Raw genomic sequence first — 25,221 nt, 5'->3', positions numbered from 1 at the left:
ATATGTTGGTTGTGGGAGCTGGAGAGCCTAGTAACCCCTGGCGCCCTAACTCCGTTGTCTCGCCCGTGTTATCAGAAATCCCCTGCGAGACTATGGTTGCTTGAGCCCATGGCAGCCGCGTTCGAAGGGCGGATTATGTCTGCCCAACCCCGATGCCCCCGCAGGTCTTAATGGGAGACAAGGGGAAATCCGAGACAGGGTGATAACAAGGGGCCCTCTGACTAAGCAACCAGGCCAGGGGTTACAAGCTAACTAACGAAATCAAAAGGTATGTGCGGACTAGCCGCCAGGGAAAAGGACAACCAAAGATCCACTGATCCGACACTCCTATCCAGCACCGCCGGACACCAGAGTGGATCTTGTGGAAGCGGAATCCTCCGCAAAAGCTCCAGAACACAATAAAGCAAAATAATAAACAGTAGCGGACAAGCCGCAACACACGGCTGCGCCGCGACTCACGAACACCACCAGATGTTAAAGGTGCTCGGTCAGACTCCAGGAACAGATGGTAACTTCCGAGTACAGGATCTCTGAGAACAGGAACAACCGAATAGACCGGGACTGGGAACTCTCTGCAGCAGACACATGCAAACAGGAAGCTATCACCGGCGTCTGTGAGAAGTCCTGGGAGTGCTTATATTTGAGAGCCCTCCAATCCTGATCCAGACAGGGTAATTACATAATGATGCCGTGCAGCTGCATGCTGCACGGCCAGAACACACAAGCACTGATTTAATTAAGACCCAGCAACAGGGAACGCGGCCTGACCGTGGCGTCCCTGTTGCTAGGGTCTGAGCGGCTCCGTGCGCCCGGCGTCTTAGCGTTGCCAGGGAGCCGGCGGCTGAACGCGCCCGGCGTCCCTGGTTGCTAGGCGCTGGGCCGCACGGCCGAGCGGACCCCGGCGCCTAACAGTACCCCCCCCCTTGAGGAGGGGTCAAGGAACCCCTAAATCCGGGTTTCTGAGGAAATTCTTGAAAAAACGCCCTTTTGAGCCTTGGGGCATGAAGGTCCTCATCTAGGACCCACGACCTTTCCTCTGGACCATAACCTCTCCAATGCACCAAAAAATAAAGCCGACCCCGGGACAACTTGGAATCGAGAACCTTCTCAACCAAGAACTCCTGCTGACCCTGTACATTAACTGGTGATCTCCCCTGAGATTTTTTACGAGGAAATCTGCTAGAAGAAACATATGGTTTGAGCAAAGAGCAATGGAAGGTATTTCCGATCCGTAAAGTTTTTGGTAACTGTAACCGGAACGCAACTGGATTGACTTTTTTGATAATGAGAAATGGTCCAATAAATCTAGGACCCAATCTGGCTGAGGTTTGTCGAAGTTTGATATTGCGAGTCGACAACCACACCCTGTCTCCTACTTTAAAAGTGCACGGCCGCCGGAGCCTGTCAGAAATTTTTTTTTCCCGGAAAGCTGCTTTTCTGAGAGCCAGGTGCACTTTTTTCCAAATAAGTTTAAGATGAGAGGTCAGGGCCAGAGAGGAGACAGAGGAATGTTGAAAAAATGAATTAGCTCTGGGGTGGAAACCAAAAACTGCAAAAAATGGAGACACATTGGTGGAGGAATGACAGGCATTATTATAAGCAAACTCCGCCAATGGAAGAAACTCAGACCAGTCATTTTGGAGTTTGGCCGAGTACAAACGCAAATATTGTTTTAGGGATTGGTTCACTCGCTCAGTCTGTCCATTGGATTGTGGATGATAGCCGGAGGTTAATGATAATTTCATCTTTAACGAAGCACAAAAGGACTTCCAAAATTGTGCAATGAATTGTGGACCCCTGTCAGAAACAATATCAGTGGGTAACCCATGGAGTCTGAAAACATGACGGAGGAACAAGACTGCCAATCCCTGGGCAGATGGCAATCGGGGAAGAGCAATAAAATGGGCCATCTTGCTAAAACGGTCCACTACCACCCATATGACTCGGCATCCGGCTGACAGAGGGAGATCCACCACAAAATCCATGGAGATATGCGACCATGGCCTAAGAGGAACATTCAAGGGCATAAGTTGACCAATAGGCAAAGAACGGGGAACTTTATGCTGTGCACAGACCTGACACGAAAAAACAAACTCTTTAATGTCTTTGGAAAGACCAGGCCACCACACTGAGCGGGATACCAATTCCAAAGTTTTAGCGACTCCCAGATGCCCTGCAACTTTGCTATCATGAAATTCCGCCAAAACAGTTGCTCTCAAAAACTCAGGAACAAAAAGACGACCAGCAGGAGTATTTCCCGGAGCTTGATGTTGAAGCAGCTTCAATTGGGAAAAAACATCCTGTGTGAGACCTGCCTGAATGACTGAAGGCGGAAGTATGGGAGTAACAGGACTGTTGTCTTGAACGGGAAGAAAACTGCGTGACAGGGCATCTGCCTTGGTATTCTTGGAACCAGGTCTGAAGGTGATAATGAATTTGAAACGAGTAAAAAATAAAGCCCAACGAGCCTGTCGGGCATTCAGTCGTTTAGCTGATTCAATGTATTGAAGATTTTTGTGATCAGTCAAAACTGAAATGGTATGGGTCGCTCCTTCAAGCCAATGTCTCCACTCCTCAAAAGCCCATTTAATAGCCAGCAATTCCCGGTTACCAACATCGTAGTTGGATTCTGCAGATGAGAATTTCCTGGACATAAAGGCACAAGGATGTAACTCAAGGGAATCTGGATCCTTCTGAGAAAGGATAGCCCCTACTCCAACCTCCGAGGCATCAACCTCAACAATGAAAGGCAATTCTGGGTTGGGATGTCTAAGGACAGGGGCTGAGACAAAGGCTTGTTTCAAGGCCTGAAAAGATACTTTAGCTTCACATGACCAATTGGTAGGATCTGCTCCCTTCTTAGTAAGTGCCACAATGGGAGCAACTAGGTCAGAGAAAGAGTGAATAAACCTTCTATAGTAGTTTGCAAACCCTAAAAAGCGCTGAATTGCTTTTAAGTTGGTGGGTTGCGCCCAACTAAGGATGGCTTGGAGCTTCTTTGGTTCCATTCGGAATCCCCGAGGGGAAATAATGTACCCTAAAAAGGATACCTCCGTGACATGAAATTCACACTTCTCCAGCTTGGCATATAAGTGATTTTCACGTAATTTCTTTAGCACCTGACGCACCTGGGTAACATGTTGTTCTACAGAGTCAGAATATATCAAAATGTCGTCTAAATAGACCACGACGAATCTTCCCAAAAACTCACGGAGCACATCATTAATGAGATCCTGGAAAACTGCCGGAGCGTTAGATAGGCCGAATGGCATGACCAGATACTCATAGTGGCCTGACTGAGTACTGAATGCCGTTTTCCACTCATCCCCTGACCTGATTCTAATGAGGTTATATGCTCCTCTCAGGTCAATCTTAGAAAAAATAACAGCCGAACGTAGCTGATCAAAGAGGACAGAGATCAGCGGCAGGGGGTAAGTATTCTTTACTGAGATTTTATTCAAAGCTCTAAAGTCAATGCAGGGTCTGAGGGAACCATCCTTCTTCTCTACGAAGAAGAAACCTGCACTTAAAGGGGATTTAGATGGCCTGATAAACCCTTTCCCAAGACTTTCTTTTACATACTCATTCATGGCCACAGTTTCAGGACCAGACAATGTATATAACCTTTCTTTAGGCAACGTGGCACCAGGAATTAACTCAATGGTACAATCATAAGGCCTATGGGGAGGCAAAATATCCGCATTGCCCTTGGAAAACACATCCACAAAATCCTGGTATTCCCCAGGAACATGTGCGGACCCGGCAGCAGCTACTCGGATAGGAAGCGTAATACATTCTTTATCACAGATGGTACCCCATTGTAGGATCTCCCCAGACTGCCAATCTATGATGGGATTATGAAAGGCCAGCCAAGGGTGACCCAGAACCACAGGAACTGCTGGACAATGGGTAAGAAAAAACTCAATCTTTTCAGAATGCAGAGCTCCCACCGAGAGCAAAACAGGAGGTGTACATAGAGAAATAACCCCATTGGATAAAGGACTCCCATCTAAACCATGCATGGTGATACACCTACCCAAGGTTAGCTGAGGAATACCTAAGGCCTTGGCCCATGTTAAGTCCATAAAGTTTCCTGCAGCTCCACTGTCCACAAAAGCAGAGACCGAGGAACAGAGGCTGCCATAAGAAACTTTAGCAGGAACCAACAGTGAATTATTTGAGGAGATGAGCTGCAGACCAAAGTGAACCCCCTCACAACTCACTTGGTCAGGAAGTTTCCCGACTTGTTTGGACAACTACGGGCAAAATGTCCCTTACCTCCGCAGTATAAACACAGACCAGAATTTTGTCTCCTGGTTCTTTCTTCCGGAGACAATTTGGAGAGACCAATCTGCATAGGCTCCTCCATGTCTACAGGAATGGAAGGAACACAAGGAGAAGACCCGACAGATCCCCCTTTTTCAGCCCTCCGCTCTCTGAGCCGACGATCTATTTTAATAGAGAGCTTCATGAGGTTATCGAGGGTCTCAGGAGCGGGATACTGGAGGAGACTGTCTTTTATAGATTCAGATAAGCCGAGGCGAAACTGACTGCGCAGGGCTGGGTCATTCCAGCCACAGTCGTTCGACCAACGGCGAAACTCCGTACAATAATTCTCTGCGGGATTCCTACCCTGTCTAAGAGCACGCAACTGACTTTCAGCGGACGCCTCTCTATCAGGGTCGTCATACAATAGCCCTAAAGATTTTAAAAAGGCGTCTACAGACGATAAGGCCGGATCGTCTGTCTTTAAACCAAAAGCCCAGGTCTGAGGATCCCCCTGAAGTAGAGAAATAATAATTCCAACCCGCTGAGCCTCCGTACCTGAGGTTACTGGTTTTAAACGAAAATACAGTTTGCAAGATTCTTTAAAATTAAAAAACTGTTTTCTATCCCCAGAAAAACGGTCAGGCAGATGCATTTTTGGTTCAGGGATGACCCTCGGGGAAGTCCGTAACAGATCTTCCTGTGACCTCACCCGGAGGGACAGATCCTGAACCATCTGAGTAAGTTCCTGAATCTGACTAACAAGAAGCTGGCCATGATTTGGCCCAACACCGGCGGGATTCATAAGGCCGACAAATTCTCCCAACTAAAAAGTGAAAAAATTTACTGTAAGTTAAATCTTTTCTTTTGTCTGGCCGGTGATAATGTTATGATTCCTGTACTCCAGACCGAAGGAGATCTTATGGCAGGGATCTGAGTACAGGAAAAATATGTTGGTTGTGGGAGCTGGAGAGCCTAGTAACCCCTGGCGCCCTAACTCCGTTGTCTCGCCCGTGTTATCAGAAATCCCCTGCGAGACTATGGTTGCTTGAGCCCATGGCAGCCGCGTTCGAAGGGCGGATTATGTCTGCCCAACCCCGATGCCCCCGCAGGTCTTAATGGGAGACAAGGGGAAATCCGAGACAGGGTGATAACAAGGGGCCCTCTGACTAAGCAACCAGGCCAGGGGTTACAAGCTAACTAACGAAATCAAAAGGTATGTGCGGACTAGCCGCCAGGGAAAAGGACAACCAAAGATCCACTGATCCGACACTCCTATCCAGCACCGCCGGACACCAGAGTGGATCTTGTGGAAGCGGAATTATCCGCAAAAGCTCCAGAACACAATAAAGCAAAATAATAAACAGTAGCGGACAAGCCGCAACACACGGCTGCGCCGCGACTCACGAACACCACCAGATGTTAAAGGTGCTCGGTCAGACTCCAGGAACAGATGGTAACTTCCGAGTACAGGATCTCTGAGAACAGGAACAACCGAATAGACCGGGACTGGGAACTCTCTGCAGCAGACACAGGCAAACAGGAAGCTATCACCGGCGTCTGTGAGAAGTCCTGGGAGTGCTTATATTTGAGAGCCCTCCAATCCTGATCCAGACAGGGTAATTACATAATGATGCCGTGCAGCTGCATGCTGCACGGCCAGAACACACAAGCACTGATTTAATTAAGACCCAGCAACAGGGAACGCGGTCTGACCGTGGCGTCCCTGTTGCTAGGGTCTGAGCGGCTCCGTGCGCCCGGCGTCTTAGCGTTGCCAGGGAGCCGGCGGCTGAACGCGCCCGGCGTCCCTGGTTGCTAGGCGCCGGGCCGCACAGCCGAGCGGACCCCGGCGCCTAACACCCGCAGGACCCCAATATGCTGCATCCCTTGTTTCTTTGGACTGGGAGCCGGCAGGATTCCGCTCCTGTCCTTCTTGCAGCAGTTTTGGTAGTAATACCACTTATGTTTAATGTTAAAGTACTTTTTGGCGGGGATTCCCCCGCCGCAGCTTTTTCTTTCTATTTCTTTGCTCTTCCTTTTTTCCTATCTCCCCCCCCCCCCTGTTATCTTTCCCTCACCTTTCCCAGGGTCTGCCGAAGAAAAGACTATCGTGAAACGATTGGACCTGACTGATAATGGGGGTGAGTGATTTACACGTAACTACCCTTAATGTCAAAGGGCTGAATGTCCCTGAAAAAAGGTCTAAACTTCTTAAATGGCTTAGAGATGAGAAAATAGACGTTGCTTTTATTCAGGAAACACACTTCAAGATGGGACACGTGCCGTCCCTAAAATGTCACTATTACCCGCATGTTTTCCTGTCCAATAATTCGTCTGGTAAGACATTAGGTGTAGCCATCCTACTTGCCCGCCATCTGCCTATCCTCAATGTAGCCTCCCACAGAATAGCTGAAGGTAGGGGATTGCTGGTGAAATGCGACATACATGGCCAACGTTTCTCTTTCTTAAACATATATGCCCCTAACGCTAAACAACCCTCCTTTTTATCCTCAGTTCTAGAAGACGCGGAATCTCTATTGGAGGGGGTGGTGGTGATGGGAGGTGATCTGAATTGGACCCTGGATCCTCGCCAGGACAATTCTAAAAAGATCTCCTGCAAGCCAGAAAGGGAGCATAGGGGAGTGAGACGTACTCTGCTCGACCACCAGCTGATCGACACTTGGAGATTGACACACCCTACTGATATAGATTACACCCATTTCTCACACCCACACCAGACATATTCCAGGATTGATTACTTATTTTTGAGTCACCGACACTTACACCTTCTGTCTGATGCCTCTATAGGACAGATTGTATGGTCCGATCATGCCCCAGTCAACCTTACCATACGCTTACCTCCCAACGCACATCGCCAATGGTCCTGGCGTTTCAACAACACTTTCTTACAAGATGCAGGCTGTAAGTCCCGAATTGATAACGCTCTGGACTCTTATATTTGTACCAATGACTTAGATGACATCTCCAAAGTCTCAGTATGGGAAGCACACAAATGTGTCATCAGGGGGGTTTGTGTTCAAATAGGATCCTTTCGCAAAAAGCAGAGGGAGAAACTCAGAGAGGATTTACTGTCTAAAATACAATCTCTAGAGCTTCTACATAAAAAATCCCAAACCCCACAACACTACGCCGATCTCGAAACTGCTAGGGCGGCTCTGAATAAGTTACTCTCAGATAGAGTCAAGTTTTCCTATCGGAAGTGCCGTAGCAGATACTATCAATGGGGCAACAAGCCTGGAAAATTACTGGCTAAAGCACTTAGAGAACAACGTGCTCTTACTTTCATTCATACAATTAAAGACAATCATGGCCAACCCCACCACCAGACATCTCACATAGCCAGGGCCTTCAAGACATATTACTCTACTCTGTATAACCTCTCCGGCCCAACCGGCAGAATTGACAGGCCGTCCCATCAAAAAGCCATAGCTGACTATTTAAGGACCTTACATTTCCCTACACTGACCGCAACAGAAGTGGAAGATCTAGACGCCCCTTTTTCCACTGAGGAGGTTCAGAGAGTTATTGAATCCTCTCCTAATGGCAAGAGTCTCGGCCCCGACGGATATACTATTGCCTATTACAAAGCTTTTAAAGACAAATGAATCCCCATACTCACAAGAGCCTTCAACACTATATCTGATGAATCGCCCTTCTCCCCACAATCTCTCGAAGCCCATATTGCAGTTCTACCCAAAGAGGGTAAAGACCCCAGTCTGTGCTCCAGCTACCGCCCAATCTCCCTATTAAATATTGATATAAAGCTTTTCGCTAAATTGATCGCAAACCGCCTTAAACTACTGTTGCCTGGCCTGATACATGGAGATCAAGCGGGGTTTGTTTTAGGGCGAGAAGCCAGGGACAATACCACCAAAGTGCTCAGTATAATCCACTATGCAGGTCAGCTCTCATCCCCATCTATCCTACTGTCAACAGATGCAGAAAAAGCTTTTGACAGAGTGGACTGGGATTTTATGGCCGGAATATTGAGACATCTGGGACTTGGTGGCATCTGTCTCCACAGAATCCTATCCCTCTATACCTCCCCATCCGCCAAAATTAGGATTAATGGCACCCTTTCTGACTCCTTTCCAATTTTCAACGGTATGCGACAGGGATGCCCGCTATCCCCATTGCTCTTTGTCCTCTGCATGGAAGCACTAGCCCGAAGCATTAGGGCTAACCCAAATATTTCGGGCTTGTTAGTAAGGGGGACCGAATACAAATTGGCATTATATGCCGATGATCTACTCGCAATAATCACGAATCCGGTCACCTCTCTGCCAAATTTAATGGTGGAGTTTGAGAAGTTTGGAGTCCTCTCTAACTTCAAAATAAATTATTCCAAATCTATTGCTATGAACTTAACTACACCTCCTGCTATAGTAGAAAGGCTGAAACAAGCCTTCCCCTTCACCTGGCATGATTATAAATTAAAATATTTGGGGGTGTTACTGACCAATGACTTATCCAAAGTGTTCTCCCTAAATTTTAAACCCTTATTGTCTAGGCTTCGTTTAGACTTCCTGTTGTGGAAAAAGCTGAGACTGTCCTGGTTCGGAAGGATCAACGTAGTAAAAATGAATGCCCTCCCCAGGATTTTATTCTTTCCCCAGACCCTTCCGATACTCATCCCCCTGCTATGGCTTCGAGATGTCCAGAGGCTTATCCGTACATTTGTATGGGGTAGAAATACACCTAGATTTAAACATGATACTTTGTTCAGGAGAAAACATCAAGGGGGGGCAACAACTCCCACATATCCCTAACTATTACCACGCAGTACACCTGAACAGGATACTGGAATGGACACGTGCCAAGGATCGCAAACAATGGGTCCTCCTAGAGGAGGGCTGTCTCCCATATTATATAGAAATTGCATCTTGGCTCCCTACCCTCCCGAAGGTGTCACACCCCACGGTTTCTCCCACGCTCAGATTATGGGCCAAACTGAGATCCCAGAGTTACATATCCTCCAAATGGTCCCCCTTAACCTCTTTTCTTTATAACTCCGAATTTGCCCCGGGCCTTCAAGGGACTGCTTTCACCCCATGGGCGGAAGCTGGGATCTTTAGAGTCGGTCAGCTGGTGAGCTCGGGTAGGGTGCGCTCTATTTCAGATGTTCAATCCTCTTGTAACCTACACAGTGCTGAGTTTTGGAGGTTCCTGCAGGTCCACCATTTCATATCATCTCCCAAGAACTTCTCTGATGTAACTAGAGACCTCACTGGATTTGAGAGACTATGGCCCTCATTCCGAGTTGATCGCTCGCAAGGCGATTTTAGCAGAGTTACACACGCTAAGCCTACGCCTACTGGGAGTGTATCTTATCTTCTTAAATGTGCGACCGATGTATGCGCAATATTGCGAACACCAACCTCGTAGCAGTTTTAGAGTAACTCCAGACTTACTCTGCCTGTGCGATCATTTCAGTGCTTGTCGTTCCTGGCTGACGTCATAAACACACCCAGCGTTCGCCCAGGCACTCCCACCGTTTCCCCGGCCACTCCTGCGTTTTTTCCGGAAACGGTAGCGTTTTCAGCCACACGCCCCTAAAACGCCGTGTTTCCGCCCAGTAACACCCATTTCCTGTCAATCACATTACGATCGCCGGAGCGATGAAAACCCCGTGAGTAAAATTACTATCTTCATAGTAAAGTTACTTGGCGCAGTCGCAGTGCGAACATTGCGCATGCGCACTAAGCGGAATTTCACTGCGATGCGATGAACAACTCCGAGCGAACAACTCGGAATGAGGGCCTATGTATCTCCCCCAGTTCACCCACACATACTATTTCACAAATTTACACGTTGATTATGGAAAATTTCTTCCCACAACCTCCTACCTTCTTGGCTTCCTGGGAAAGGGAATTGTCGGGGCTACCTACTCAAATTAACTGGGAATCCGTGTTTAGGAACGCTCAGGCGAGTTCTTTATGCATTTCGACATTAGAGACCCTATATAAACTTATATATAGGTGGTATAGGACCCCTCGTGTTCTCAATAGAATGTTTCCCTCTCTTTCGAATATGTGTTGGAGATGCAAAAATGCCCCGGGGAGTTTTATACATATTTGGTGGGATTGCCCTCTTATAACTCCATTCTGGACAGAAGTATTTAAATGCACCGAACAGATAGTAGGTGACGAAATCCCGAGAGACCCAGATTTCTGGCTCCTTAATCACACCCCCGCAGGATCACACTCCTACAAACATTCCCTGTTAAGACACATTTGCAACGCTGCTAAAGCGGTGATCCCAATTCTTTGGAGATCTACCTCTCCACCCTCAATTAAAATGTGGTTTACAAAGATTGATCACTTCTTGGACATGGAAGACCTGATTTCCTTCTCATCCGGGAAAACAGTTAACTTCATAGCTATTTGGTTTCCCTGGTACGACTTATATTGCGACATAACCCCCCTCATGTTGGTGAACGGGCCCATATTCATATCTGTATCATTATTTATACCCATACCCATATTCCAACAACGCTGTTTCTGTACTATGGCCCAGACTCAGGATTGGTGGAGATCACCCATACGCTCCCCAAATAGTCTGCCCGCACCATGCAGACAGTCACACCTGACCCTGCCCACCCTAACCTTCCCTTGCTCATCCTCTTTTCCTCTTCTCCTTTTTTCTTTTACCTCTTTCCCATTCATTGATGCTTTTTTGATATTATGCTCTTCACTTATAAACTTTAATGATGACAGAAATACAGACAGATATTCATCGGCTAAGGGCGCTCTATGTGTGGTGTACTGATGGATATATGCTACGCGATATTTTGTATGCCCTCCTTTTGTTTTTGAAAATGTTTCTGTAATGTTCTTGAATATTGCTTTGACTAATAAAAACAGTTTACGCACACAAAAAAAAAAGACTCAACAGAAATCTTTTGTTTTTAAAAAAAACTTTATTTCATATCTTTAATACACAGATTTTTCTCTATATTTTAAACTTCAAAAATACTTTACTCTGCACAACATGGATAAAATATCCTTAAAGCACAGAAACAATTCAAGTTACATTATAGTATTGCAGGTAAGTAAAACAGCTACATATCAGGAGCCAAAACCCTATGGGGGTCATTCAGACCCAGCCGCAATAGCGGCCTGCAGCAGTTTGCTGGTGGTGGCAATATGCACATGCGCAGCGGCCGCGCAGACACACACTTTGCGGTCGCATCCCTGAGGGGTGAACGCGGGCGGGCCGAGACCATTTTCCAGGGGCTGCGTGATGTCACATCTGCATTCATCTCTGATTAACCCCCTATAAGCTTCCAGAGTGCACCTCATATCTCATCTTTTCCAAGTTACTACAAATGATATGAGATCGGTAGCAGCACTACTTTCAGGATTATTACACAGAACACACATAAAGGCTGACACAGCAAATAACAGTAACACATACAAGGGATTAATTAGAAATAAGGAAGCATAATCATCACTAAGTCTAATTATCAACTGGTTCTGTGCAGGACCATACACCTCTTTACTGCCTCCAGCAGCCCCTGGTACTGCACTGCAGCCATCCACCCTGTCTCCCCCACTATTGCCACTGCCCCATCTCTTCCCGCCACTACCACATCTTCCCCAACTGCCACCCGCCCCGCCTCCCCCCACTACTGCCACCACCCTGTCTCCCCTCTGACACCTTAGCGCTGTTTGAGGACAAGATTCTCACAGCCAGTGCCTTCGGCAGGCCCCACTACAGCACTAGTGCCACCACCCTGTCTTCCCCCTGACCTCTCAGCATTGCTTGAGGATTCTTGGTACTGCTGGTAACAGTCCTTCATCTGCAGGTGGCAGTAAGGAGGCAGAAGCTGCTTCTGGTTCCATGGACCCTGGTCATGTAGGGCTGGGAAAGCCAGTAAGATTATGTAATAGAGTCACCATATTACAGGCAGCCGGTGAAGGGAGCAGAGAATGGGTGTTATGTGGCAGGAACGGGCTGGTTAGGTAACAGCCTGGCTGCTGCATTCTGTACAAGCTACAACCGGTGCAATTCTATTGCTGGGAGACCCAGGTAGAGGACATTGCAGTAGTCTATGTGTGATGATACAAGTACATGTATGACTGTAGGTAGATCTTCTGAGGGAATAAAGTGCTTGAGTCTGGCTATGTTCCTCAGATGAGGATCTGATTGTGGCAGATACCTGATGTCTAAGTGTCACTCCACCATCCAGGACACCAAGATTCCGCACATGATCAGCAACTCTGAACCCCCAAGCGTAAGTCTGGTTGGTAGGTAAAGCTGAGCTGTAGCCCTGCTCTTTGTTGGTGAGCTTGAAGACCTGTTTCACCAGGACTGAATCACAGCAAACTGGCATCACCCACACCTGGAGCTCAGCTAGACAACCATTTAGGATTGGTACTGGGTTCTCAGTACCTAGAGCAAAGACAGGTCATCTGTATAGCAGTGGTAGATGAGGGTATGACATCTGATTATTTCACCCAGTGGTAACATGTGTATTGCAAAAAGCATTGAGATAGGATAAGAACCTTGAAGAACAATGCATGGCATTGATGAGTATACTCCAGAAGATTAAAATGGTTCCTCACCTGAATGATGTCTATTGTGTGCAATCTGAGCGATGTCTGTTGTGTGTATATATCTATAGCTTCAGCCATGCACAGATGTGCGTTCCAATACTCAAAGCGTTTGAAAATTAACAGTTAAAAAAACAGTTGAACAAACATTGAACAACATCAAGAAAGAAATCCAGACCATTATGTGGACTCATTAAACCTCGGAAATTAAATCACCAGGACTATGCCCACTAACCCTCTGGCAGAGAACATCAGTAGTACCTTACAGGCCTACCCCTCGAGGATGGACTTCACCCAGGGTAATCCTACACAGTACGCCAAAGATGGCTGCCGCACCTGGTACCCTGTGAGGGTGGAATACACAACCCATGGAAGTTATTACCCAAAATGCCTACACCAATCCTGCATTATTCTTTCTGTATCTTTTATTTTTGTCTGTGTAGTTTATCGTTTGATGTGTAATACTTAAATCTTCTGTATTATGTGCATTGTTTGAGTTCTAGTTGGCGCTGCGGATGGCTGCCTCGGTGCTGCTCTGCCATGCAGCCTTCGTCTTTAGTCTTACATGTATAATATGTTGAGTCTATTGTACAGTGGCAATGTGCAGTATGAACGCATATGTGTAATGTATGCTATGTTTTCCCCCTTCTTATGCCATGTATTCCCCTTTCATGTTGCTGCTTGGCGATGCATTGTACCACACACAATTCCTAGTGTACGCGAGTATACCTGGCCAATAAAGCTGATTCTGATGATTTATTTCTCAGAGCATGGAAATGGCTTCTCACCTGTGTGACTTCTCTGATGTCTAACAAGAACTGATTTGTGTGTAAAACATTTCCCACACTCAGAACATGGAAATGCCTTCTCACCTGTGTGACTTCTCTGATGTGTAACAAGATGTGATTTGTATGTAAAACATTTCCTACACTCAGAGCAAGAAAATGGCTTCTCACCTGTGTGACTGCGCAGATGTGTAACAAGTTGTTATTTACTTACAAAACATTTCCCACACTCAGAACATGGAAATGGCTTCTCACCTGTGTGACTTCTGTGATGTATAACAAGATGTGATTTACTTACACAACATTTCCCACACACGGGTAAATTTACTAAGGTGGGAGATTTTTAGAACGGGTGATGTTGCCCATAGCAACGAATCAGATTATAGCTATTATCTGCTAGAAGCAGCTAGATAAATGGTAAGTAGAATCTGATAGGTTGCCATGGGCAACATCACCAGTTCTAAAAATCTCCCACCTTAGTAAATGTACCCCACAGAGCAAGAAAACAGCTTCTCACCTGTGTGACTTCTCTGATGTCTAACAAGATGTGATTTCTGTGCAAAACATTTCCCACACTCAGAACATGGAAATGGCTTCTCACCTGTGTGACTTCTGTGATGTATAACAAGATGTGATTTACTTACACAACATTTCCCACACACAGAGCAAGAAAACAGCTTCTCACCTGTGTGACTTCTCTGATGTATAACAAGATCTGATTTGTGTGCAAAACATTTCCCACACTCAGAACATGGAAAAGGCTTCTCACCTGTGTGACTGCGCAGATGTGTAACAAGTTGTGATTTACTTACAAAACATTTCCCACACTCAGAACATGGAAATGGCTTCTCACCTGTGTGACTTCTGTGATGTATAACAAGATGTGATTTACTTACACAACATTTCCCACACACAGAGCAAGAAAATAGCTTCTCACCTGTGTGACTTCTCTGATGTCTAACAAGATGTGATTTGTGTGCAAAACATTTCCCACACTCAGAACATGGAAAAGGCTTCTCACCTGTGTGACTGCGCAGATGTGTAACAAGTTGTGATTTACTTACAAAACATTTCCCACACTCAGAACATGGAAATGGCTTCTCACCTGTGTGACTTCTGTGATGTATAACAAGATGTGATTTACTTACACAACATTTCCCACACACAGAGCAAGAAAACAGCTTCTCACCTGTGTGACTTCTCTGATGTATAACAAGATCTGATTTGTGTGCAAAACATTTCCCACACTCAGAACATGGAAAAGGCTTCTCACCTGTGTGACTGCGCAGATGTGTAACAAGTTGTGATTTACTTACAAAACATTTCCCACACTCAGAACATGGAAATGGCTTCTCACCTGTGTGACTTCTGTGATGTATAACAAGATGTGATTTACTTACACAACATTTCCCACACACAGAGCAAGAAAACAGCTTCTCACCTGTGTGACTTCTCTGATGTCTAACAAGATGTGATTTGTGTGCAAAACATTTCCCACACTCAGAACATGGAAAAGGCTTCTCACCTGTGTGACTGCGCAGATGTGTAACAAGTTGTGATGTACTTACAAAACATTTCCCACACTCAGAACATGGAAATGGCTTCTCACCTGTGTGACTTCTGTGATGTATAACAAGATGTGATTTACTTACACAACATTTCCCACACACAGAGCAAGAAAACAGCTTCTCACCTGTGTGACTTCTCTGATGTATAACAAGTTGTGATTTGTATGTAAAACATTTCCCACACTCAGAACATATCAGTGGCCTCTCACCTGCCTTACCTGTGTGTGGGTTATTAGGCTTCGTGTTCTTTGTAAAACATTTGGCATCTATAGAACAGGGAAACACTGTATCTACTGTCGGAGCTGTAACAGATGCACCAATATCAGAGTGATCAGGAGAACATTTCCCAGGATCAGAGGGATCAGCTGATAGAGCTGGATGTATAATAGGGGTAATGGGGTTATCTCCTGGAGAATCCTGTCTACTGTCATTATCTTTTATGTCACAATCCGGGGATAACATTAGATGTCCTTCTGAGATATTCCTGCTTGTGTGTCCATCTGCTGGAAATAAAATACATTATGGAAATGTGACATTTTCTGTAACAATATTAATCTTGTAAACAATAGGAGAAGACGACTCTCTCGGACACTTAATTGTAAATGTGTGTGTATAATAAAACATAACTTTTAATGAAGGCTTTATAATATTGTGTCTCAGACGATCATTGTGTCCACCCTCCTGAGAACACTCACAATAACAAATGTAATATTATAATAAGACTTAGATATATCTCTCTCTTGTACTGGTAACTAACCATGAAGTATATATGGAGATGTAGTCACTCGCCAAGTCCTATGTTAGCACCAATGTAAAACAATGGATGGGGAACATATCGTATGAATTGGAGATTCTAGATGAATAATAATATCAGTTATATGAGCTGATGGATCAGAGAAATGTCTCCTAACATTACTCCTGGAAGCATTGGTAAGGTAGCATTCCTTTATGTGTGTGCTCATACGCTGGTAAGCCTGTACATGTGTTACTCACCCTTATATAAGGTATATTGCTACAGCAGAGTAGGTGGAACAAGGTACTTTACATGCAATACATGCAATACACCATATGATATCCTGTAATCATCATCTGCTGGGTCCTTTGGGAGCCATTGGCACTTTAAGAGTTTAATAGTGTGAGCTGGCCCCTCCCTCTATGCCCCTCCTACCAGACTTAGTTTAGAAAATGTGCCCGGAGCCGGTCACAGCTAGGGGAGCTCCTAATAGTTTTCTTAGCTTTTTATTTTCTAGAGATAGTTAGGTTACAGGAAGGCTGCTGGCAACAGCCTCCCTGCTTCGTGGGACTTAGGGGGAGGGGGGAAGGAACCAACTTCCTGAAGAGTTACTGGTTCTCTACTCAACTGACAGGACACTGAGCTCCTGAGGGTGCTGATCACAAGCCCATGAGGCGACTGCTCACTCCCGCAGCACGGCCGCCACCCCCTAACAGAGCCAGAAGAAAGAAGAGTGGTGAGTACAGCGCCAGCATCCCGGTTAGCGGGTCACCGGAGGAAATGGCGGCACAAGGGTGGAAGCGCAGCTCTGAGAGGCTGCGCTCCAGGAAGGCTCAGCAACACACAGTGTAGGCGCTTTGAGGAGCGTCCTGAGCTAGCACGGATAAACCCTACACTGGTCACACAGCTAACAGGGGCTAATCCCCCTGTTAGCACTAAAATCCTCAGGCCAGTATAAACAATTAGTGCGGGAAGCCGCGCGCCATTACAAGGGGCGGGGCTTCCTCTCAGAGCGGATCCAGCACTCACCAGCGCCATTTTCTCCCTGCAGATCATAGGAAATAGGACACTGACAGGGAGCGTCCTGTGCTGCAGAGTGTGTATCTTCTCCTGTGGAGTCTATTCCATGTACTCAGGACTGCAATGTGCTGTCTCAGCCTTCTGAATCCAAACCACCATGGGTGGATTCTTTAAGGGGAATGATATCCCAGATTTCAACAAGGATGTCACATACTGAGAAAGAGACGCAGTTTTTGAGACAATCTGTAGTGGGTATGAAGTATTCAGCTCCCACTACTTCACCCCACCTACATACCCAAAAAACGTACACCTGCCCAGATAATGCAAGCTGACACTGATACCGACTCTGATACAGGGGACGGTGATGGGGATATGAAGGGGGGAATGCATCCCTTGCTAAAGGGGTGCAACTAATGACTGAAGCCATTAGGGATGTTTTGCATATTTCTGAGAAAGTTCCGGAAACAAGTAGAGGAAACTTATTTTACAGTAAATAAGAATACCTTGCTTACCTTCCCTGCTTCTAAGGAGTAAAACTGCCTGGTTTAAAAAATCCAGGAAGAAGTGGGAAAACCCACCTATAGTAGACGCTTCTGTATCTAGGCTGTCTAAAAAGGTGGTTTTACCTGGCTGTCTAAAAAGGTGGTTTTACCTGTCCCTGGTTCAACGCCGGCTGACCGCAAGATTGAGACTACGCTCAAATCACTATACACTGCTACAGGTGTGGCTTTAAGGCCCACTATTGCTTGTGCATGGATTTCTAAAGCCATAGTAAAGTGGCCAGGCACCTTACTAGAGGACTGAGATACTATGGATAGGAGTAACATTGAATTGTTTTTAAGTCACATACAGGATTCTGCAGGTTTCATGGTGGAGGCCATGAAGGACATTGGCCTGCTACTTCCATGGCTGTCTCGGCACGCAGAGGACTCTGGCTACGCCAATGGACTGCAGATGCAGAATCCAAGAAAAGTGTAGAGAACCTGCCATTCACAGGTCAGGCACTATTTGGGGACGCATTGGATGTGTGGATATCCACGGTGACTGTGGGTAAGCAGACATTTCTTCCCTCTGCAGCACCACCGGCTAGGAAATCTTATCCAAACCCCCTCCAACCTTTTTTAGAGGAGATCGGGGAAGATCCAAAAAACTGCACCAACAGGTTCCCAGGAACAGAAACCAGGTTTTGCTTCCTTCAAATCTTCAGCATGACGGTGGACCTCCCGGCCTGGAGATCAGGCAGGTGGGAGCGAGACTAAGAGATTTCAGTCACGTCTGGGCGTCATCATGCCTAGACCCCCTGGGTGACGGATATTGTTACCCAGGGGTACAGACTGGAGTTTCAGCAACTCCCAACTCACAGATTCTTTAAATCAGGCTTACCAGCTTCTTTGACAGAAAGTGATATCCTACAGGAAGCCATTCAAAAATTGGTACGAACAAATGTTATAGTTCCAGTTCCACCTCACCCAAAAACCAAGGGTTATTACTCAAACCTGTTTGTGGTACCAAAACCGGACAGTTCGGTAAGGCCTATATTGAACCTGAAGTTGTTGAACCCCTACTTAAGGGTTTTCCAATTCAAAATGGAGTCTCTGAGAGCGGTGATCTCAAGTCTGGAGGAGGGGGAATTCCTAGTATCCCTGGATATCAAGGATGCGTACCTTCACATTCCGATCTGGCCACCTCACCAGGCCTATCTACGGTTTGCACTACAGGACTGTCACTATCAGTTCCAGACGTAGCCATTTGGCTGATAGAGTTGATAATTAGCCATTATATTGGGTTATAATAATCAAATTCTTTATATATTAAAAGCTGTGTTTAGGCAAGGTTTGGACATATTTCAGACTGATATATAGAATATTGGAACTATAAAGTTAGTCACGCACACCATTGTTTGAAAGGGAAGTAGCTAGCGTCCTGTTCTCTCATGAGAAACAGAAATGCATCTAAATGTAGTTCTCAGAGGAAATTGAGAATAGATAGGCGGATGTGAAAGGATGTTGGCAGGGCGTAGTGGAGCTAGGAATGTATGACGTTATTAAGCTATACATTTACGGGAAATTATGTATTGAATGTTACAAAATGGAAGGGATGTAGCTTACGCTGAACCAATGTTTAGACTGTAACCCCTCCTTTTGGGGAAGAGATGTGGGCTGGCCAGCTATGGCTGAATGTGAAATGTGTGTATAAAAATGCTAACAGACCAAAATAAATTCAGAATACTTGTGAGACATATCCTGTGTGGTTGTTTCATTTAAGTGTTCTCCCAACGCGTTGGCCCCTGCTTCAAAGAGGTGACTTGATACTTGAAGGATTATTTCTTTAGTGACCAGACGGAGCTGATGAGGCCAGCTCCTTCATTACATGGGGGCATCGTTGCCGGAATGACTGATTCAAGAAGAGACATCTAATGAATAATTTCTGTTTTGGAATTGACCGGCTCTCAGACTCTGATAATACCCGGGGTGAGTAATAATTGTTACTCAAAATCAGATTCTCTGAGTGTCGTTCTAAGTACATTATAGAGAAAAATCATTTATGTCCTTTTTGACCGTCATCATAGAACCCGATTATCTTGTCACACATCCCCTAGACTAACTGAATTATATTGTATTGCTTGTTGCAGCTTAAAGCAGATAAGGTGTATTGCTTGTTGCAGCTTAAAGCAGATAAGGCGTATTGCTTGTTGCAGCTTAAAAGCAGATAAGGCGTATTGCTTGTTGTTGTTTATATGTTTATGTGTTGTATATGTGTATGAATGTTGGTTCGGCCTTTACGGGAACTGTTTGTTTTAGCTGGAATTTGGGGTATCGCCGACCAACGGTTGCCGCCTCAATGAACAGCTTACTGTCTTGTCTGTGTCACGCATCTGTCTGTTAAACTGTCTGTTTTAAGTATAAAAAAAATAAATAAATAAAAAAAAAAGTGTGTAAAGTGTATAAAGGTGGTTAGTCCATAAGATCATCAAAGACGACCCTTGGCATTTGCTATCAAAGGCTTGTCCTGTCCTCTGTCAATGGTAGCCCCTGGGTGACTTATGAGAAAACAAAAAACCAAACCTGGCCTTTACAATTGATCAACTCAGTGTTATATGTTGTATAAGTATATTGTGGTTGAAAGTTTGTTTCAAATTTGTTTGTCAAATGCTTTATTAGCGCATGCGATCGCAGAGCAACCAGTGCTGTGTTAGGGTACAAAGGAATACCTTGGTTGAAACTTTATGCAAAACTAACCAGTGAATTTTTTGCAATATAGATAAGCATCTCAGCATGAGAAAGGTGTTTTTTACAGAATTGTGATTATTGTGGAATGTCATTTAAATGCTCAAATGTTATCAGTGCATATAAATGAACCATATCCTTTATGCTTAGCTGATTAACCCACTGATCATTTAAAAAAAAATACCAGCAGTGTGTCCAACAAGTTTTCAGTAATGTTAGAAGACTGAATATGGTGTTTAGATTGCATGTATTGTAAATGTGATATATTACAGTCAGACAAGTTAAATTAATCTTCAGAAGAAACAGGATACAGTAGTATACCCACTGAAGGTGTAGCAGGGGGGTCAGCTCCCTCAGTAGTGCCAGTACAAGCAGAACAAAAGACACCTGCTGTTACAGGAGCCTTATATCCCTCACTAATACCAATGCATGCAGAACAAAGTGCACCTGAAAAACGTTATTTAAATGCTTTAAGTTTTGTAGAGAACCCAGAAGGTACGCTGGTACTTAGAGATGGTGTAACCAGTATGTGGATGATATACCTTTGTGCTATAAATTATTTGAAGTGTTGGTGTCAGATACTAAACAGTTGTGTTTTCTTGCAGAACAGGACACAAGGTGTCGCAAGACAAAATTCGACGGTGTGCTGACATAGTTAACTACCTAGGTCATATTTGGCAGTAGGCCAAAGACAGTTAAAACCCTCAGAGGGTTGAGCCTTGGTATACATTTATTAAGAGATACACATGTATGACCAGATGATAAATCTCTGAATACAGTAATTTTTTTTGGTAAATGATATGTGCATGCATTCAAGTTCATATCCAAAGAAAGTATAGAAGGTAATACAAATATTACACTTTATCATGAATAGGACATTATGGATACACAGTCAGAGTCAAACCATCAACTTATGTATAAATCAAGAAGAAAAAAAAATATATATATATACATTTAGAACTGTGGTTAAGCAGTAGATTTTGTATGATGTGTACATCTTACCTCTGACAGTATACAACTTTGATACAGCTGCATACTTGTCTTCCTCACCCCCAAAAGTGGGGAGTATACGGAATATAATGTGGATGAGTAAGACAATTACAATTATTACATTGCATAATTTCTCTAGCATCCATAGGGAATAATGGGATGGTGAATTACAGTGTGTTAACTGAAATTAGTGTGTTAATTAGTGAATTAGTAGTAATAATAAAGTGTTGCTGCCAACTTTTATTAAGGGGAAATGTCATGAGTTATGCAAATCTAAGGGTAACTAGCATGAAATAGATTCACAAGCTTTCTATGGTAGGATGAAGTTTAATGGAGAAGTATACATTGTGCTTTGGCATGGGACCAAAATAACAAATTATGTGATAATGAGAGGGATCGTGATGGTGATAAAGAAAGCTATAGCATGTTTACCGCAGATGTTTGGGTTGATTAAAAACAACATTGTTTTAATACAACATAGTTTAATGCTAAAAAGGAACTATAGTATGTGTAACAGGTGTTAAGGGGTTATTTGAGAAATGAATAATAAGGCCAGATGTGTGATCTATTGTTTCAAAGACAGTAAAGTTTCTTTACTGATAGAAAGAGTTTATAGGAGTGTGGAAAATATTTTTCAATTAATATGTGTAATGTTGAGAATAAAAAATAAATAAAAAAAAGGGTCATAATTTGACAGGGAAGGTTTAAAGAGTTAAGCATTATTAATCTACAAAAGAGACAGGAAAGGCAGAATTTGAATCATGGCATGGTCCAATCATTGGTTCAATAGTGGTAGAATTACACCCAAGCCTCTGCTCAGCCTCTCTTCTATATAAATCTATTTTGTTGTTGTTGGTTTTTTTTTGTTTGTTTGTTTGTTTTTTGGTATCCAGCAAAGATATATTATCCAGAGACTGATTCAAAACTACAAAATGATTTGATGATTCAAATGTGTCACACAAATTATTTAAACAGTTACAAGAATATCAAAAGCTGCAAGAACCTTGGAAAGATATTTAACCAACACTAAAACACACAGTCCGGCACAGGACAAATCACTGAGAGTTATGGTGAGAAGTTGCTTATGTTTTGGTTCCATTACAGATCGCATAGGATGGTCCTTGGCAAGTACCGCTGACTGCTGATACAGCCGTTGCAAAGGCTGCAGAAGAAGGACATCTAGATCCATGAGCTTGCAATGAAATGAGAAGGTCAGAGACCAGAGCTTAAAGGAACCTAAGACTAAAATAAATAAAACAAGTGTATGGAGATACAGAGACTGTTACTACTGTTACTACCACAGAGTTGTATTTGAATGAACCCATCAATCAAGATGGAGATGATTATGATCATTGATAATAGACTATGTGCTTATAAGCTAATATCCTACAGAACTTTTAACATTTCTGAAAGTATACAGGAGCAATGTTATCTATAACAGCATTAGGACTTGTTTTCTTTTTATTTGAAGAGAGAGCGAGCAGACGTGTGGTGTAGGTATAAGTACTCATCCATTATTGTGGTTGTGAGTATTATACTACACTTGAAGATAGATGTATAGATTAATGCATGGATAATTTAATAATTTATATTATTCCAAGGAGTATCCAGTCCAGCAATACCATTAATTGTTGGAAAGATTTTGGGTACTGCTGCTATATAAATTGTATTGCTAATTATTATTATAATTGTTAGATATGTATACAAAGACATCAGCATTGTATAGTAACAGACCAAAGTTCTCTATGTAAGTTACATTTGAAGTGATTACCAAAACTTTATAGAGTTGTGATAATAGTGAAACAGCTACATGTGTATAAGATACAACAGTATCTCAAGAAAGAACCACTAGTGATAATATCAGCTACACATATCGGGTGTATTTCAGTTAATGGAAATAAAATAGGTCAATAATACAGGAAAAATGAACTTATGTAGATAGAAAAGGTTGATTTAACAATACACAAACCTAATGTTTCTAGATGTGCTAGATATAATGAGCTAGGTATATAAAAAGTAATGGTCACATAGGATGTTCATTAAAGTTTATGATTTAGTAAATGTATTTTACCAGGAGTAGATTTAAAGGTTAAAAGAGATATCATACATAATGGAGAATGTTAGTTGTCACTATGTCCTTAGGATATGATATACAATTGGTTACCTATTAATTCTGAAGATGTTTGTTATTTAAGAAGATTAATTTAGCAATTTTATACAAAAACACATAATAACTTAAGAAAAGTTTTCTTGCAGGATGAACTATTCCTAAATAGAGTAATTGACTCAGTAATCAGGAACATGTTCCTGCCACCAGAGCATCAATAAAACCTCGAATTGGTAAAGGTGGATAATAAGTTCTCCTATGGCTAATGAAGTCGTATGATTAATCAACTGGGAGTTGACATTTTACTTCATTTAAAAGTTATTGATAACATGATTGAACTTTATGATAGGATATTCCAGGACAGTGGATATTTATGATGATTCCAGGACATTGGACATGAACTATTATACTACCACATTGTTCTACATTCTCTAATACCACAAATGGAGGATATTGTTGATTTCCAGAAATAGCACTTTGAGTTCACTGCTGTGCTTATTTGACCAAAGACATTACAGATCCTGATACGCGTATTGCCAAGTATATAAAAGAGGCCCATGATACAGTTACAACACAGGTTTCTGATCGATTACTTAACAGCACAGACAGGAGGCTATTGTATGACCTTGTATACACAGACAGGAAAGTTGTGTTGTACTTTTATTACCAATGAAACAGACAATGCTCAAGAAATAGTGGAAAAACATGTACAAGAGATAGAAGATGCAAAACTGACATATGCCAATAAACATAACAGCCCTGACACTCTAGAGGGTGAATGGGGTTGGTTATCATGGCTAAATCCAGTTTCATGGTTTAGTGGAATTAAAGGATGGATTGTAGGAATACTAATGTTCCTTCTAAAAGCTATTGGAATTGCAATTATATTATATTTGTGTTTTAAGATACTGCTTTGTTGTTTTTCAGTCTGTCAGAAACGAATAAGGAAAGCCTTTGAATCTTCCAGATATAAGACATTGCAGAAGAGTCTGGCAAAAAAAGTCCAACAACAGTCTTCCCTAATGGATATGAGTCAACGGTCTACCAACCAAGACCAAGAGAAAGACATCAACCCTGTTGCAGATAGGGTGTAGCTTCCTAACTATAGGAGATGGGTAGCCATTGTATCATTAGAGAAGACTGTTATTGCATAGACTTGTTAGGAAAATGCCAGATAAGGTTGAAATATTTGTTTATTATAAAAAAGGAGGGAAAATGGTAGAGTTGATAATTAGCCATTATATTGGGTTATAATAATCAAATGCTTTATATATGAAAAGCTGTGTTTAGGCAAGGTTTGGACATATTTCAGACTGATATATAGAATATTGGAACTATAAGTTAGTCACGCACACCATTGTTTGAAAGGGAAATAGCTAGCGTCCTGTTCTCTCATGAGAAACAGAAATGCATCTAAATGTAGTTCTCAGAGGAAATTGAGAACAATAGATAGGCGGATGTGAAAGGATGTTGGCAGGGCGTAGTGGAGCTAGGAATGTATGACGTTATTAAGCTATACATTTACGGGAAATTATGTATTGAATGTTACAAAATGGAAGGGACGTAGCTTACGCTGAACCAATGTTTAGACTGTAACCCCTCCTTTTGGGGAAGAGATGTGGGCTGGCCAACTATGGCTGAATGTGAAATGTGTATAAAAATGCTAACAGACCAAAATAAATTCAGAATACTTGTGAGACATATCCTGTGTGGTTGTTTCATTTAAGTGTTCTCCCAACGCGTTGGCCCCTGCTTCAAAGAGGTGACTTGATACTTGAAGGATTATTTCTTTAGTGACCAGACGGAGCTGATGAGGCCAGCTCCTTCATGGCCTCTCCACAGCACCGAGGGTGTTCACCAAGGTCATGGCGGAGATGATGCTCCTCCTACGCAAACAGGGAGTGAACATAATTCCATATCTGGATGATCTGCTGATAGAGGCATCTTCC

General features: G+C 43.5%; 1 protein-coding gene across 1 annotated transcript in view; it reads right to left on the bottom strand.

Moving 5' to 3' along the window:
• Positions 1-25,221, bottom strand: part of LOC134984783 (zinc finger protein ZFP2-like) — a 72,214-nt gene that overhangs the window by 12,005 nt on the left and 34,988 nt on the right. The window contains exons 7-8 of the mRNA XM_063950276.1: positions 14,622-15,698; positions 10,893-11,137 (exon numbers count right to left, since the gene is read on the bottom strand). Coding sequence (XP_063806346.1) covers positions 10,893-11,137; positions 14,622-15,698 — 1,322 coding nt within the window. The remainder of the gene's footprint in view (positions 1-10,892; positions 11,138-14,621; positions 15,699-25,221) is intronic.

The sequence above is a fragment of the Pseudophryne corroboree genome (genome assembly GCF_028390025.1).
Source record: "Pseudophryne corroboree isolate aPseCor3 chromosome 3 unlocalized genomic scaffold, aPseCor3.hap2 SUPER_3_unloc_8, whole genome shotgun sequence".
NCBI lineage: Eukaryota > Metazoa > Chordata > Amphibia > Anura > Myobatrachidae > Pseudophryne > Pseudophryne corroboree.
The sequence above is the reverse complement of the archived record's forward strand: the minus strand, read 5'-3'. Positions and strand labels throughout refer to the sequence as shown.